The sequence below is a fragment of the Scyliorhinus canicula genome, chromosome 4 (assembly GCF_902713615.1).
Source record: "Scyliorhinus canicula chromosome 4, sScyCan1.1, whole genome shotgun sequence".
NCBI lineage: Eukaryota > Metazoa > Chordata > Chondrichthyes > Carcharhiniformes > Scyliorhinidae > Scyliorhinus > Scyliorhinus canicula.
This window is the reverse complement of record NC_052149.1, coordinates 65,580,828-65,599,208: the sequence shown is the minus strand read 5'-3', so window position 1 is coordinate 65,599,208 and position 18,381 is coordinate 65,580,828. Positions and strand designations below refer to the sequence as shown.

General features: G+C 47.5%; 1 protein-coding gene across 1 annotated transcript in view; it reads right to left on the bottom strand.

Moving 5' to 3' along the window:
• podn (podocan) overlaps window positions 1-5,903 on the bottom strand; it is a 72,729-nt gene extending 66,826 nt beyond the window's left edge. The window contains exons 1-3 of the mRNA XM_038794373.1: window positions 5,719-5,903; window positions 3,829-4,085; window positions 2,333-2,426 (exon numbers count right to left, since the gene is read on the bottom strand). Coding sequence (XP_038650301.1) covers window positions 2,333-2,426; window positions 3,829-4,077 — 343 coding nt within the window. The 5' untranslated portion in view covers window positions 4,078-4,085; window positions 5,719-5,903. The remainder of the gene's footprint in view (window positions 1-2,332; window positions 2,427-3,828; window positions 4,086-5,718) is intronic.
• Between the last annotated feature and the right edge of the window lie 12,478 nt (window positions 5,904-18,381).

Below are 18,381 nucleotides of genomic sequence, written 5' to 3'. Positions count from 1 at the left end.
GAGGGGATACTTAATTCCATTGAGCTGACATTTAAACCAGCATGTGTGCATGACGTGCTAATGTTTGCAAAGCTTCCCAATATTGTCCGTCGGGAAGCTTGACCCACCTCATCTTTAAACCATCTTTAAAAGTTCCAAGAACAGGGCGGCATGGGTGGCGTAGTGGCGCCAAGGACCTGGGTTCGATCCCGGCCCACTGTCTGCGGGAATTTTGCACATTCTCCCCATGTCTGCGTGGATCTCACCCCCACAACCCAAAGATGTGCAAGGTAGGTGGATTGGGCACAATAAATTGTCCCTTAATTGGAAAAAAAGAATTGGGAACTCTAAATAAAAAAAAGCCCCAAAAACATAATTGCTGAAGTTCATCAGTTGGGAAATTGATTTTTGGCCTCACAGTAAATTAATTTTCCCTGTTCACCGTGCTTCCCGCTGCTTGCAGCACTGGAAGATTCCGCACATTGAATTTACAGCAGATGCCATTTGGTCAACTGTTGCTCTCCACAGATCCCATTTTGCAACATTTTCCTTTTTCAAGTCCTTGTCCAACTGTCTTGATGAATTGTTTAGATGTTTTCTCAATTCCCACATAAAATCATAGAATTTCTACAATGCAGAAAGAGGCCATTAGGCCCTTTGAATCTGACCCTCTGAAAGAGCACCCTACCTGGGCCAACAACCCAACCTAACTCATTAACCCCACCTAACCTACACATCTTTGGACATGGGAGGAAACCAGAGCACCTGGAGGAAACACACACAGACATGGGGAGAATGTGCAAACTCCGCACGGGCATAAAACATTCTATGTTGTGAAATTACTCAATCTGGAAAAATACTCTTCTAACTTTATTTTCCTAATGACAACTCTGAATTTACGTCACTTTGTTACCAATCAATGAATCATCTTTCACTATTTTCTCTTTCTACAAAATTTGTTCCACCAATCTGTCACAAAAGGTCACCAATCTGTCAATAGCCTGAGGGGCACCACGCAGCATCAAGTATGGCTGACCAGGAGTCTCTCCCACTCTTACTGGCAGCCATTGGTGCTTTGGAAGGATTTCCATGTTGCCACTCGACCTGTTTGTCCACGTTATGGCTCTTTAGTTATCAAGTCCTGGGTGGGATTTAAACCCAGAGTTTCTGGATCAGTGGCAGAGATGCTACCCACCGCGCCACGAGACCTCCTCATATATATTTGCTTTGAACTACATCCTGTGTAGTGGGTGGCACGGTAGCACAGTGGGTAGCACTGTCGCTTAACAGCACCAGGGTCCCAGGTTCGATTTCCGGCTTGGGTCACTGTCTGTGCGGAGTCTGCACATTCTCCACTTGTCTGTGTGGGGTTCCTCCGGGTGCTCCGGTTTCCTCCCACAAGTCCTTAAAGGCGTGTTATTGGGTGAATTGGATATTCTGAATTATCCCTCTGTGTACGTGAACAGGCACCAGATTGTGGCGACTAGGGGGTTTTCACAGTAACTTCATTGCAGTGTTAATGTGAGCCTATTTGTTACAATAAAGATTATTATTATCCACTCTGTCTATGTCTGTGTGCTATCTCCTGTATTCTTCCATATAGTTTGCATTTCCTACAACCAGAAAATGTCAACCTCATATCTTTTTCTATCTCCAAATCATCCATATAAATAGAAAACAAAAGAGCAGCCTGCACAGATCCCAGGTCATACCACAATCTGCATCCCACAAATGCAGGAAACAGTAAATTATCCTTGAAGACATTCAAAGATTTATGCACTTGCATTCCAAGGTCCCTCTGTCCCTGCACATGCTTAAGTACTGTGCCATTAAGTCTAATCCCTTCTGCCAAAATACACACCTCACAAATATTTGTCTAAACTTCTATGATCTAGGAAAGGAAATGAGTCATCAAAAAAGAATCATCAAAATTATTCAGTTTACTTCTTGGTTCCTTCAATTTATAAACAAATGAAGGAAAAATTACAACGCATAATTTTTAAAGATAAGGGCCAAACCATTTTTAAACCTAACTGGATAATCACCAATAATTAATGAAAAAGTTATGATCAGCGTTCCTTCTATTTTTTCTGAAATATTTTCAGCACATGTCCTCTTTAGAAGTTTTTGTGTGGCTGCATAAGCACAGTAATTTAAAGGGGCTGACTTGCATGTAGGCAGTGGGATTTTCAGATTGTGTGCACAGTTTAGAGGCAACATTGGCTACGGCATATACTCCTGTAAAAATAATTTTCATTCAAACTATCGGAGTAAATATGTATTATCAGACTGTATGAGGCCTGGGTTGTCCTGTGATTTTTGGAAGCAGCACAAAATCAAAGGTTTTCCTTACCTTTTGAAGTAAGCCTATTATTCTGTAAATTAAAAGTCTCCAGATTCTGAAGTCTTGATAACTCCTCCATAGGGATCACCTCTAGAGCATTGTTCTAAGTAACAAGAAATGACATGAGTTCTTTGATTTCCTGCCAGCATTTCTGAACTTACACTTTATAGTTTTAAACATAGATGATGATAATTGAGTTGATTGCATGGGGGTTTCAGTGTAGCTTTCAGTGGAGGAAGGTTTCAGTAAAAAACAGCCCTATGATTAACATGTAGATCAAAAAATTATGTGTAAAACAATATAGAATGACAATGGCCCTGTGGCTTATTCTATGCATTTAGCTTCAGTGGTTATTAAATTAATAGGCTACTTTTATAACATACTTTTTGCCAAGGCCAACACAGTACAAATACATGCCAACATTCCGTGGAGAGATTTTTCAGAATCTCGTCATGTATATTAAAGATTTGGCTGAAGCATGTTTGAAATGCCAATGGACATATTCTACAAGTTTCAAACAGCTTACTTCGGTTCACCATCTTTGGGTCATTTTTATAGCATTTATTTAGATACATCACATAGTGAATTAATTAATTGTGTAGAAAAGCTCTGACAATTTCAGTCAAGTCATTCTTAGCAATTTTCATGTTTAGCTAATAATTATATTTCTTATGTCATGTTGGATCTTCCCAAGCACATCCCATTCACTTAATTAATATAGTTCCACAGGTGAAAGGATTTTTAGGAATGCCATGATTTTGGAATGGATTCTGATTGTGTCACAAATCTGATTTGCGGTTTGTTTCTTGTTTGTTTTTAACAGAAAATGACATCTCATGACCCAATGAAAATTACAATTGTCATCTTGAATTTATTAATTCAATGAACTGTCATTTTCGAAATGCTTAAAACAGTCATTCAAAATTGTTATCAATAATGAAGTCATTTTGGCATGAAATCGAGTGTCAAACTTTAAGTATTTGAACAGTCTCCATTGTTATCTTTTCTGAGTAAGTGACCCAAAGGAGAGGGTGAGTTGGTAAATTGACTGCTCAATTTGGAAGTAACCCACAAAGATGCTGCAGAAAGCTGCAGTTTCATCCCTCGTCTTAGCTACCTCAGGTAGGCTGAAGGCAGCGGCACTATGACTTTTCGCAATGCGCATGGTCTTCAGTGCCTCCCCATTCCTAACCGCTATCCAGTGATCCTATACTTGATAAGTGCAGTTGTATTCTCAGATAGCCTGTTGATGCTAATTGCTAAACTTCACACAAGACCACTTAAGTTAAATAGGAGAGAAGGGTTAGCCTGCATCAGTATGGAGAATACCAGGACAAGTCAGGAGCGCCCAAGAGGGAAAACCTGGAGTACGAGATGTGAAAACGACAGACAGCACGTTATTAAATACAACTGAGGGCAAACAATTGTTGCAGCTATAGCTGATTGTTAATTTGTGTAGAGGATCAAGACTGAGATTATGCGGAGGGATTTATCCTATCTCTTACCTGCAAAGACAGGTGCAGTATTGACGTTGATAAGTTCCTAGGAAATTCCTTTAGATCCACTCCACCACAGTCTACGGTTCCATCCAGGTTACAGTTGCAGTCAGGAGGGCAATAAGGTACTTGCACTTCAGGAGCAGTTGTTCCTCCTGCGTGATTCTTCATTGCGTCAGAGGAATCCTTCTCCTCACACATTGCACTGCAGCTGAAGCTCAGGAGCCACAGCAACAAGAACCTACTGCTCCAATTCATTTGACCTCCTAAAGAAACAGAATCCATTTAATTTTAACACTTACTAGTCAGGGTTGAATGTTTCACCCTTGCTGATATTAGCTTCTAATTTACTGAAATTCTATTATTTGGATATCATCACTTTCTAAATAAACCTGATTCTTTGATTTATCTAGAATGCAACAAATAATTGACCTGCAGTAATATTTGACTTGATATTTGACAAAGTATGTTAACCATATATAGTTTGTCATGCATTTAAATTTCCAATCTATAAATAAATAATCTTGATACACAAACTAATAAAAAATATATATATTCAGTAATTTTCCTGTTTGGCACTGTTTCATATCTGACTAGTTACTCATGCCAGTTAAATATTTTGATTTGATTAATTATTTTATCAGCTCCACATTTTTACATTAAACTTAAAACAATAATATTATTAATATTGCTGTCTCAGGAAGAGGACTTGGCCCACCTCCCTTCATTACCTCTTAACAATTAATTCAGTGTTAAGCTTCGCAAGAAGAACAAGTGGTTTTCATATCTCCAAACTGCCTTGGGTTTGAAGGAGATTCTCGGAGGAAGGGAAAGATCCTTTCCAGATGTGAAGCTGAATATGGAAACACTTCATTGATTTTTAAACAAAACTTCAACCCTTCTTCAGAAATGTGAACAAGAAACGCTTTGGCCTACTCTAGAGCTACCATATAGAAAAGTACAAGTCTAGAAAGACGGTTCGAGAGGATATATCTGGAAAGCCAGGTCAAGGCATACTATCAAACTGACTCTTTTTATATCTAATCACACATTTTCTGTTTGGCCAAGAGCCATAAGAACACAGAGAAACAAGTCAAATCCAGTAATAACACATCACTCAAGAGTGATAGCAGGAAAATGCCACGTATTAAATTTAACAGAAACTACTAAATTCCATGTCAATTAAATTTCATAAATGCTTTACCTTGGCTGCTATTATTAATTAAAACCAGAATTCTTGCACCATTCACCAAGCACTGAGATAATCACTAACAGGACCGAAATAGTGGTGTTCTGTTTGAAGAAGGAGCTGTTGATTTAGACCAGTCTGGGTATTCAAAGGCTTACTTTGTAAAATAACAGTTTCCAAATATATACTGCTTTATTGTGACTGGAATTGATTAATAACCCCCTTTTTCAACAATCAGGATTCTGATGACCCTGCCTTGAACCCATCTTATAACAAATTGCACCCATCTAACTATTTCATAAGTGAGAAAAAAAGCCAGTACCTGTACACATGTATCTGCAGCTTTCTTCGCAATGTGTTTATTTAATTTTACAACAAGAACTCAGAACATTTCTCGATGAAGTAACAATCATTTTTGTTTCTAGAGTTTGGTTGACAGTATATTTAGGTTTAACTTACTGCATTAACAAATACAGCACTCATGTATAATTGTTTACATTGTTACCATGCCTTAAATGCTGCTGTCGAGCATATGCCTATTTTAATCTGAATTCGTATTAACTTAGTATTCCAAGGGTGGCTGTGTTTTCTGACTAACAAGTTAAAAACTTACATTTTCAGTTCATCACTGATAAAACACCAGCAGAAGATTCACATAACAAAATCATTTGAACACATTTCCATCTAATGTCATGCAGACTGATACGCACCTGAGTCTGTTTAAAAACAATGCATGGAGAGCCTATCCAACTGAACAGAGGCAAACAATGCTCCCAAGTGTAACCTCAAGATATTACTTTGTCTTTTCTTCCTGCCGGGTGTTACCCTGGCTCGAAGTTTCAGTAATGAGGTGGCGTCAGAATATTTTACTTCTGTTTAGGTTGGACTGACAATCAAATTCTAGTCTTGCATCTACCCTTGACAATACCAATCTCGACAAAGTCCTCTGAAGGAATAAGTCTTCACAACGGTGTCTGATTCAAACATTCACAGTATGACTATGATTTATAGGAATGTGTTGCTTTGCTCTTTGGGGACTCTACAGCACATGAGATGCATGTTTGAGACCACACAAAGTAATCTACCATATTTCCTCAATTAGAATCAGATTCTTCTTTTAAACACTGACATATTCTGGCTGGACCTTAAAGCAGGTTTCTGTTCACAGGATTTATGATTTGCTAATTAATCTTGTAAAAAAAGTTAATGTTAGTAGGAAGCCCTTTATAAGAATCTACAATCAGCTGTGATGTATTTTGCCTGCGTCTATTAAATTGTCCTTTGCCTACCTAGAACCTGCAGTCATTTTCATTTTTATTCATTCGCCGTACTTTTTCAGTAATATGCTCATTAAGCTGAGGGATGGAGCACATTCCAGCCAGGATATCTATTATCAGCACCTGGTTAGGCAGACCACAGTTGGGAACGGAGTAAAATTCTATTTGCTCAGTCTGAACAATGTGCCTCAGCAGCCAATATTTTATTATATATATTTATCCTGAGAAGGCCACTTTCATTTTCCTCAGTAAGTGGTGGTGGCCCCTACTTCCTGAACTGCTGCAGTCCTGGTGCTTTCATCATGGTGTTCTGCAGGAAATGCCAGGATTTTGACTCATTGACAATAAGAAAATTGTAGTCCATTTCCAAATCAGGATGATGTGAGAATTGAAAGGGAAGTTAAAAGTGATGGTGTCCTATGTTGCTCATGTCCGTCTTGCTGATGGCGGTCACAGGGCTGGAAGGTACAGCAGGATGGTGGGTGCTGTGCATCTAGTGTTTTCTGCAGTCATGGTGCATTGGTGGAGAAATGAATTACTCTTGTTAGGGTTCAAATGCTTTGCCATGTCCTGGTCAGTACAGCAGCAATTTTACCCACCCAGATTGTGCAGTGAGCATTGCATCCGATCCCTAATTTGTGCCTTGTAGAAAGTCGACAGAAATGAAGGGCTCATGTCCTCAGTCAATTCTTTGAGAGCATCCAGCTCTGTCTTATTGGTGATCATCTCCAATCTACCCCCACCCCTGACCCTTCATGCCTCTCTGAGATTATATTGGTGGGAGGGAGACTTGGTAATTGATGATGATGCTGTTTAACAGCCAAATGTAGAGGATTGCAGATGGTCAATAGTTGGCAATTATGTGATTCAAATATTTCCTACCACTCCTTAGCCCAGGCCTTGCTGCCTCATCATCAAATTGTGAATGGAGAGGAACACTGTAGGGGCCTCACGGTAGCATGGTGGTTAGCATCAATGCTTCACAGCTCCAGGGTCCCAGGTTCGATTCCCGGCTGGGTCACTGTCTGTGTGGAGTCTGCACGTCCTCCCTGTGTGTGCGTGGGTTTCCTCCGGGTGCTCCGGTTTCCTCCCACAGTCCAAAGATGTGCGGGTTAGGTGGATTGGCCATGCTAAATTGCCCGTAGTGTAAGGTTAATGGGGGGGATTGTTGGGTTACGGGTATACGGGTTACGTGGGTTTAAGTAGGGTGATCATTGCTCGGCACAACATCGAGGGCCGAAGGGCCTGTTCTGTGCTGTACTGTTCTATTGTAAAAACAGATAATGCAATCAACTACAAGATGATTTTTCTGGTGTACAACTTAACCTAATAAATTTATCAATGACGGTAAATTGGAGTGGCATTAGACGAAGAACGAAACGGAACTGGGAACAAGGACAGCTTTGAGATAGGGTGAGTCGGTGGTGCAATTCAATTGACTTGAGGTAAAGTCCGCTGAACGTCACGTCGGCAGTTTGCCGTTTTATTTTGGCCTTGGGGAGATTCTCTCCACCAAGGCCAGACTTAAAGGGATTTCCTGCTGGCGAGCTGAAGGCTCCTCCCAGAATGGGGGCCGTTTTGTTCGGCAGCCTCGATCTTCCCCCTCTTCCCCCCTTTCAGGCCCTTCCCAATTTTGGGGAGGACCCCGGGAACCCCTCCCTCAGTCTGGCAAGTTCGACCCAGCCTGCACCCTAGCAGTGTCAGCCTGGAACTGTCAGGCAGCACGGTAGCACAAGTGGATAGCACTGTGGCTTCACAGTGCCAGGGTCCCAGGTTCGATTCCCCGCTGGGTCACTGTCTGTGCGGAGTCTGCACATTCTCCGTGTCTGCGTGTGTTTCCTCCAAGTGCTCCGGTTTCCTCCCACGGTCCAAGGACTTGCAGGTTAGATGGATTGGCCATGATTAATTGCCCTTAGTGACCAAAAGGGTTAGGAGGGGTCAATGGGTCATGGGGTTAGGGTGGAAGTGAGGGCTTAAGTGGGTCAGTGCAGACTCGATGGGCCGAATGGCCTCCTTCTGCACTGTATGTTCAATGTTCTATGTCTCCAATTGTGGCCTGGGAGACCCACTCTGATCCACACTTGTGTGTACCAGTACTAAACGGCACCCTGGCAAGGCTTTCCAGGCACGGCCGTTGAGTACCGGGCGCTGGGTGAATCCGGTGAATGCATATTCCCATTTAAATATGCTGACCTGGATCTCGCCCAGCAAGAGTTATGTCCAGATCACGACGTCTCGCAAGATTCCATTGAATCTCACGAGACGTTTTGAGCGTTATCTCTCGAGATTCAATGACTTTGTCCCGATACCAAGTCAGGCGCGATGAGCCACGGAATCTTGCCCGCAGTGTATATGTATGCCTGCGCACAGCACTGAGTGTGGATCTCAGGATGTGGCAAGAACAGCAGACCAAGATTATCACTCACTCTTCTTGGGACCTGACGATCTCGCGGCCTCATAGTTACATGGTTCCAACTTACCTCCTGTACATTATATCATTTACTGTCAAATCCAGTAGCAGTCATGCAGAATAAACGGCATTGAAGGAATATTCTGGAGACAGGGAATTAACGCAGAAGACCATACTGACTATTCATTATGCGATCAACTGGAAGATCTTCTCACAAATAGTAGGGAAACCACAGCTGAACGTGACTGCTTACACAAGGAGAAGCTCTCCTGATCTCAGGATGTGCACTTTTTAATCTTGGTACAGGAATTCCTAATACAGTATTCCTTCTTTTTTCATAGCCTCTTAAGGTGGCGATGAGATCAGGAATAAGGGTGTAAGCCATCTTGCTACACAATAAAACCATTATGTTTTAGACTTTCTCATTCTCCAAGCAATCAACCGCTCATTTTGATGAACAGAACAGACTCGTTCTGGACTGCCAATAAAAATGTAAATTTAATTAAAATTAACTTATACTTGCATTGTGGTATAGCTTTTTCTCTTTGGTCAGGACAATGTAATTTCAGATTATTACAAAACCGTAACATTTTATGATGTGGAGATGCCGGCGCTGGATTGGGGTGGGCACATTAAGTCTTACAACACCAGGTTAAAGTCCAAAATGTTTGTTTGGAATCATTAGCTTTCGGAGCACAGCTCCTTCATCGGAGCTATGCTCTGAAAGCTAGTGATTCCAAATAAACCTGTTGGACTTTAACCTGGTGTCGGAAGACTTCTTACTGTAACATTTAATAACACACGGTGACCACTTGGCCATTCACAGCATAGTCAGTTCTTTGAAAGTGTCGTTCATTTATTCCTGCTCCTCTAGGCATTCTATAGATTATTTTAAATCTTTTAAAATATTTACCCAATTCCCTTTTAGTTAAAAATAATTATGGATTTAATTTCCACCACTGTTTCTGGTAGGGGAATCCAAATTCTAACAGTCCTGTTTCTTTGTTCTGTTAATGTTGATCTTAAATTTATGGGGCTGGATTCTCCGTTTGTGAGACTACGCGTTGACGCTGGCGCATGATTCGTGGAGTTCCACGACAGCATACCCGGTGCTGCACCTGAACCGATTCAGCTACTGTTAAGGGGCTATGCCAATTCTAATGAGAAATGGTGCGGGATTCGCTGGTTTGGCGATTGACACTCAGGAGGTTGACAAGCTGCAGTTACATTTACACACTTCACTCCCCACACACCATTCCAGCTAACAAGATGGCAGCAGGACACGCGGCACCAAAGTTCATGGACACCGAGCTGGAGTCCCACCTGGATGCTGTGGAGAAGAGACGGATGACCCTGTACCCTGACCGAGGAAGGAGGCTGCCAACCACCGCTATTCGCCATGCCTGGGTGCAGGCAGAGGTCGTACGCTCTGTGGGCAACACCGTCGGCAGTGCATGGCCCCCTCAGGATGGCCAGGGAGGGTAGGCAGCACTGTTCCCAGGCATCAACCCCCGTTGCATGCACCCATGACCTTACCCCACCCAAACCGGTGGCAACCGAACCCCCAACCTGCACCACATGCCGGTACCTATGCAGGCCACCATGGCCCAGTGCCGTGGTCACTGAGGCCACCAGCTACCCACCCCCTGGGCTGCATGCGTTGGACTGTCTAACACTGTTGTTTTCTGTTTCCCCCCCCTCCACCCAGGAGAAGGCCGCCTATAACCGCTGAAAGTGGGAGAAGATTGGAGGGGGACTGCCGGACCTGTGGCCCATCACCATTGCAGAGCAGAGGGCCTGAATGTAGTCGGCGGCCTGGAGGTAAGGGAGGTCGCCGGGATGGAGTTCGGCCGTGGGCAAGAAAGTGAGACCCTACTGAGTTGCGGTTCCCCGTGACATGCATGTCAGCCCCCCACCCAACACCACCCCCACCCCACCCCACCATACCAACCCACACGCTCACCCCCACGACCCCCATTCCCCACCGGCCCACGGTCTAATATGCTTCTTGTCTTGTGATTTGCAGGACCTGCTGGAGATGGGGCAGGCCCATCTCGTGTCCCTGCCCCCAGCCAATGCCACAGCCGGAGCTCCCCCGTGAGCTAAGCACTGACGAGGAGAGCAGCTCGGTAGGCAGCCCTCCACCCGCGACGCAGGACACCCCGGATTCCGGCTCGATTCTGAGGATGACATTGACTTCCCGTCACTGCTTTCTCCAACACCCTCCACCATCTCAGAGACACTCACTTCGGTTGGGCACTTTAGTGAAGAGGCTCCTGGAATACTATCTGCACACACCCGGTACAGCAGGTGGAGGTAGGAGCAGCCGAGGGGGAAAACGGTCAGAGGGCGGGCCAACTCCAGGAACTAGCTGCCGTCCAGATGGGTTTCGGACTTCTGGAACGGACAGTCCCGTTGATTGTGGAGATGCAGTTGTAGAGCCAGGGGCTGCATGAGGGGTTGTCAGAGAGCATCCAGTGCCTGCAGGTGTAATTGGAGGTGTCCAACCATATGCAGGAGCAGGAGGTGATGTCAGCCCTGCCTGCCACCCAGGCCAACATGGGTGGCGTCTGTGGTGGAGAAATTGGGGGCGACGGTTTTGTTTATGGATCAGCATATCCAAGGCCTGGGGCATTCTGTGCCGGCCTGGGCATATAGGGTCTCCATGACAGCACGGATTCACGTGTGCATTGAGATCTGAAAGATCACGGACAGGTCCCCTCTCGCCGCCTGGAAGGACCCTGTCCCGTAAATGTTCATGGAGACCGGCACCTTGACAGCCACCAGGAGTGGGTATCCTCCCCCACACCTCCACGGTGCCAGGTGTGCCATGATCTGGCAGATATGTCACACTGCCTCCTTGCCAAGCCGGAATCCTCAACGACATGATTGGTTTGGCAGATCCTCGAATCACAGGTCCTGCCGGTACACACGAGGCCTCATGCGGTGCCTCCTTGGCACCTCCTCCTCGGCCTGTTGGGTAGCCAGCTCTCCATCCTGGGCGGCGGCCTCCTGTTCCTTTGGGGCAAGCTCTGCTGTTGCAGCTCCACGTACTTCTCGAGCAGTGCCAGCTCGTACAGCTGCAGGGTATCTCCAAGGGCTGCATGTTCCCCATCTCTGCACCCCTGGTCCCGCCTGTGCCCAGCAGCATGGGGGGGGGGGGGGGGCTCTGACCCTGGCACCCATCCCTGCTGCCAGGGGGTACCACTCTGTGCCCCCATTGTGACTGTGGTGAATGAGAATTCACACGGTATTATAATCTGTATATGTGCATCAATATTGTAAGTGCAGCTGCACTACCTGACCACCAGGGGGAGTAGCTCTGGAAGTACTCGAGAGTTTGTACTGGGCTCCGCCCTTTGCTCCACCCAGGACTCCTCCCCCTAGGGCTGCTGTATAAGATCCATGCCACAGGGTCAGCCAGCCAGTTCCACGAAAGTTCAACGGCTAACAGGCTGGCTCTGTTGTAAGTATATTAAAACAGCTATTCTAATCATACAAGCACGTGTCCATAGAATTGTTGGTTCCAACAATTTAATATACTTACGAAACAGTCAAAGTAAATTATGGAAACAGCCCTCAAGCCCGGGCGCCTAGAACTCGACCCGCAGGATGCAGAGGCTAAGGAAATTTTTTCCCACTGGCTGAGATGTTTTAAAGTCTACCTGGCAGAAGCCAGCACTGCTGGAACAACGGAGGAACAAAAACTCAGCCTACTGCACGTGAGGGTAAGCCATAGAATCTCCACCCAGCTAAATCCGGCAGGTTCTTACACTGCAGCGCTGGCGATATTGGACAAAATGTACGTTAGGCCCATTAACGAGGTTTATGCACGCCACGTGTTTACGACTCGCTGTCAGCGGCCTACAGAAACGCTAGCTGAGTTTGTACGGGAACTGAACAATCTTTCCAATGACTGTAATTATCAAGCCGTCACTGCGGCTGAACATAGGGAGCTTGCTGTGCGGGACGTTTTCGTAGCGGGCCTTAGATCTAACTATGTGCGCCAAAGACTGCTAGAAAAGGGGGCCCAGGACTTAGATACTACTGTGCAGGCTGCTACCACTATGGAAGTCTCCTTCCGCAGCCTCACGTCGTTTCCCGCGGACCCCGCAACCTCATCGTGGACCCCCGACCAACAATCCCCCCAGGCCTGTGCCGCACGGCCCCCAGCTACCGTGCTGCCAAAGCCAGTTACTCTGCTGCCCCAGCCAGCTACTCAGCTGCTCCAGCCAGCTATTCAGCTGCCCCAGCCTGCCATTTCTGTGGCCAAAGCCAGCACCCGCGGCAGCACTGCCCAGCCCGATCCGCGGCCTGTAGCAGCTGCCGGAAGAAAGGCCCCGACTCCACCCCCTCATGCCACGTGCGATCCATGGGGGCCGCCATCTTGGCAAACCCCCACCATGCGGCCGGCCACGTGCGACTCATGGGGGCCGCCATCTTTCTCGCTGCTCACCACGTGCGATCCATGGGCCCCATCTGCATCGGCATGCTCAGAAAGCTCATCTGAAGACTACGACTTCCCCGGGCACTCACCACGCGGCCCGCAACTCAGTGCAGCGATCCTCAATCAAGCTCGCCAGAACGTACCAGCATCTACTCGACCGGACGTCCACTCGGAAGACTACGACCTTCCCGGGCACTCATCACGCGGCACGCAACTCAACGCGGTCACCCTAGATCAACCCGCCCCAAGCACCTACGAAGTTCGATGGCGGAGGTCCAGATCAACGGGTACAGCATGCCATACCTCTTTGACTCCGGGAGCACCGAGAGCTTTATACACCCAGAGCTGGTAAGACGCTGTTCGCTTCCTATTATTGCGGTGAGCCAAACTATCGCCCTCGCTTCGGGCTCCCACTCAGTCCAAATCCAAGGACGCACTGTCGCTACGCTCACAATTCGAGGCGCTAGTTATTCAAAATTTAAACTTTATGACCCACCTGACCTCTGCGCGCCACTCTTATTAGGCCTGGATTTCCAGTGCAACCTCAAGAGCCTCACCCTCAGCTTCGGCGGGCCCCTGCCTCCACTCACTATCTGCAGCCTAACCAAGATGCGCATCTCCCCCCCCCCCTCCTCTCTTTGCCAATCTCACGCCAGATTGCAAACCAGTAGCTACTCGCAGCAGGCAATACAGCCTACAGGGAAGGGTCTTTATCCAACCGTGGTCCGACGGCTGCTCAGTGAGGGGATCATAGAGGCCAGTAATAGTCCCTGGAGAGCTCAGGTGGTGGTCATCAAGACCGGGGGGAAATTTTGCATGGTCATCGACTATAGCCAGACCATAAATCGCTTTACACTCCTAGACGCGTATCCCCTCCCCAGAATTGCAGACATGGCTAATCAGATCGCCCAATATCGGCTATTTTCCATGGTGGATCTGAAGTCTGCATACCACCAGCTCCCAATCCGCTCGGAGGACCGCCAATACACTGCGTTCGAGGCCGATGGCCGCCTCTTCCATTTCCTCCGGGTTCCCTGCGGCGTCACTAACGGGGTTTCGGTGTTCCAACGAGCAATGGACCGAATGGTACGGGCTGCGGGCCACGTTTCCGTATCTGGACAATGTTACCATCTGCGGCTATGACCAGCAGGACCACGATGCCAACCTCCATCGTTTTCTCCAGATGGCACAGAAATTAAACCTCACTTATAACAAGGAGAAATGCGTTTTCCGCACAAACAGACTGGCCATCCTCGGCTACGTCGTGGAGAACGGAGTCCTGGGCCGAGACCCTGACCGCATGCGCCCCCTCTTAGAACTCCCCCTCCCTCATTGCCTCAAGGCCCTCAAACAGTGCTTGGGGTTCTTTTCATACTACGCCCAGTGGGTCCCCCAATATGCGGACAAAGCCCGCCCACTCTTTAAGGCCACACGATTTCCCCTGTCTGCTGAGGCGTGCCAGGCCTTCAGCTGCATCAAGGAGGACATTGCCAAAGCAGCCATGCGGGCGGTGGATGAATCCACTCCCTTTCAGGTTGAGAGCGACGCCTCAGAGGTAGCTTCAGCAGCCACTTTAAATCAGGCAGGGAGGCCCGTTGCATTTTTCTCCCGTACCCTATCCGCTTCAGAACTCCGACACTCCTCTGTCGAGAAGGAGGCGCAAGCCATCGTGGAGGCTGTTCATCACTGGAGGCACTACCTCGCAGGTAGGAGGTTCACCCTCATCACCAACCAACGATCGGTTGCCTTTATGTTTGACAACTCGCAAAGGGGCAAAATAAAAAATGATAAAATCCTTCGGTGGAGGATCGAACTCTCCACCTATAGTTACGATATTAAATATCGACCCGGGAAGCTCAATGAGCCCTATCCCGTGGGACATGCGCCAGCGCGCAGATCAGCCGTCTGAAAGCCATCCACGTGGACCTCTGCCACCCAGGGGTCACCCGGCTCGCCCACTACATCAGAGCCCGAAACCTGCCTTTCTCCAACGAGGAGGTAAAAGCGGTCACCAGGGACACCCGATCTGTGCAGAGTGCAAACCGCAGTTCTATAGACCAGACAGGGCCCACCTGGTCAAGGCTTATATGCCCTTTGAACACCTTGCGATCGATTTCAAAGGGCCACTCCCCTCCACTAACAAAAACATTTATTTCCTCAACATCATCGATGAGTTCTCCCGATTCCCTTTTGCCATCCCATGCCCCGATATGACCTCCCACACAGTCATTAGGGCCCTGCAGAGTGTCTTCACCCTGTTCGGTTTCCCCAGCTACGTGCACAGCGACCGGGGTTCGTCCTTTATGAGCGACGAGCTGCGTCAGTACCTGCTCGACAAGGGCATCGCCTCGAGCAGGACTACCAGTTACAACCCCAGGGGGAACGGGCAGGTGGAGAGGGAGAACGCGACAGTCTGGAAGAGTGTCCTACTGACCCTGCGGTCTAGAAAACTCCAATTCTCCCAATGGCAAGAAGTCCTCCCAGGCGCGCTCCACGCAATCAGATCCCTCCTCTGTACAGCTACAAATCAAACCCCTCATGAGCGGCTCTTCATTTTTTCTAGGGGCACTACCACGGGGGTCTCACTTCCGGCGTGGCTGAGGACACCAGGTCCGGTTCTCCTGAGGAAGCACGTCAGTGGGCACAAAACTGACCCCTCGTTGAAAAGGTGCGCCTCCTCCATTCCAATCCCCAGTACGCATTCGTGGAGTTCCCGGACGGTCGCCAGGACACAGTATCCCTTCGGGACCTGGCACCCGCTGGATCCAGCCCTCCCCACCCCCACTGAGGAACCCCTTACCCCGTTCCTTATGCGGCCTCCACCTCGCGCCGATTCCGCAAGCTCACCCCACCGGTTCCACGCGCCAGCGCCAGCCCGCCCCAGCGCCCCCAGTCTCCGGTCGAGCCAGAGGTGTATGAAGTTTGGACGAGACCCGCCCCGGAGTCTGCCATTGTACCCCAGCTCTCAACACCCACCCAGCCACCGCAAGAGGCTGCAACCCCGGTGCTCCGCAGATCGAAACAAACAATTCGTCCGCCGGACAGACTAACTCTGTGAGCCACCACCCCCGCCGGACTCGATTTTTTTCACAGGGGGTGAATGTGATGAATGAGAATTCACACGGTATTATAATCTGTCTATATGCATCAATATTGTAAGTGCAGTTGCACTACCTGACCACCAGGGGGAGTAGCTCTGGAAGTACTCGAGTTTGTACTGGGCTCCTCCCTTTACTCCGCCCAGGACTCCTCCCCCTGGAGCTGCTGTATAAGTTCCGTGCCACAGGGTCAGCCAGCCAGTTCACCGAAAGTTCAACGGCTAACAGGCTGGCTCTGTTGTAAGTATATTAAAACCGCTATTCTAATCCTACAAGCACGTTTCCGTAAAATTGTTGGTTCCAACAGTGACTATAGTGGGTATTCCCCTTGGGTGGGCTGCGTGATGCCCCGCCGTTGGGTGGCGAGGTGCAGTCACCCATATGGTTGGTGTCACTCTACAGAATCATGGACCAAGGTGGGTGGTGAGTGGGGTATGCAACAAGATGGCTGCCTTGAAGGCCATGGCAATCCGTGCCTGAACACCGCACCAGTCCCTTGTGGGGGGTCACCCCGGCCAAAAGGCCTGTCTCCCACCCACCCCCCCCCCCCCTCCCAGGGCACCCTCTCCACCCCAGCCAGTGACCGGACTGGCATCCCATCATCACGGCTGTGTCCTATCTCCTCTTTATCCCTCATAAGTCACAATGCTGGTTTCACAATTCCCATCAGGAACGCAGCCCATTGGAGGCGGAGAATCGTAGAATCCCTGTAGAATACCAGGTCGGGCCCGCTAATGACATACAAACGGTGTTTACTGCACGTGCGTTCTGGACCACATTGACACCGCTGTTGAGGTGATGACGAATTGCGATTTGCCGTCAAATCTGCGCCCATCGTGATGTTGGCACTGGAACCTGCTCTGTGCCCAATCGTGTTTCGCTATTCTGTTGTCAGCCAACGGAGAATCCCACCCATGGTCGTTTATTACTGACTTACCTGCCAGTGGAAATACTGTTGCTTTATCAAAGCCCTTTTTACAATAATGCCAGACATAATTTCCCTTCATCCTCTCACAATGAAAATATATTTTACTCTTCTTATAACTAAATCCTCATATCCTTAATCACTCTGTTCTGCACACCCTCTGCATGCCCATCCAAAACTGGACACTGTATTCCAAATGTGTCTTAATTAATTCGTACAGGTCTAGCATCGCTACTCTCTTTTTTAATCTTGCCCCCATTTTTAAGATCTAAAATCTCAAATGTATTTTCCAACTTTTCTGGGTAGCGCGGTAGCACACTGGTTAGCACAGTTGCTTCACAGCACCAGGTTTGATTCCCAGCTTGGGTCACTGTCTGTACGTAGTCTGCGCATTCTCCCTGGCTCTGCATGGATTTGCTCCAGGTTCTCCGGTTTCCTCCCACAAGTCCCGAAAGATGTAGTGTGAGGTGAATTGGAGATTCTGAATTCTCCCTCCGTGTACCCGAACAGGCGCCAGAATGTGGTGCCATGGGGCTTTTCACAGTAATTTCATTGCAGTGTTAATGTAAGCCTACTTGTGACAATAAAGATTATTTTAATGAACCGGTCCTCTGACTGTAAACCATATTTAATGAAATACAAGTTATCAGAAATTTGGAATTATATGAAAGGACTAAAAGCACAATTAAATCTGAATTGCCCCCGTCCCTAAAAGATGGCCACACAACATACTCCAGATGTTGAACAGAAATAATTTATGAAAATTTATAATACCATAATAAACCATATCACATCTATGCAATGCTCTCAAGTTTGATGATAGTTCTTTTATTCAGTTTTTTAATTGAAATAGATTTAACTCCATGGTCTACATGATTTCTCTTGGATGTGTGAGGCTGATGCTTCGCAATAACATTCTTAATGCAAGTAAAATCCACTAAATGTAACAGGCCTAACATTCTGCAGACCATTTGAGGAGGTGAAATGTTGGTGGGTTGGGACAGAATTTTGTGCGTAACTGCAAGTGCCCAAGGGCGGGGGAGTGGGCCTAGGTAGGATGTTCGGTCGGAGGGTTGGTGCAGACTCGATGGGCCGAGGGCAGGGAGGCTGCCATCCTGAACTTCTCCTACCCTGGTTTGATTCTGAACGAGGCAAGTAGTGCCAATTGTGAAACCCGGATTACCAAAGTGAATCCAAAAATAAACTGAGTCAGCCA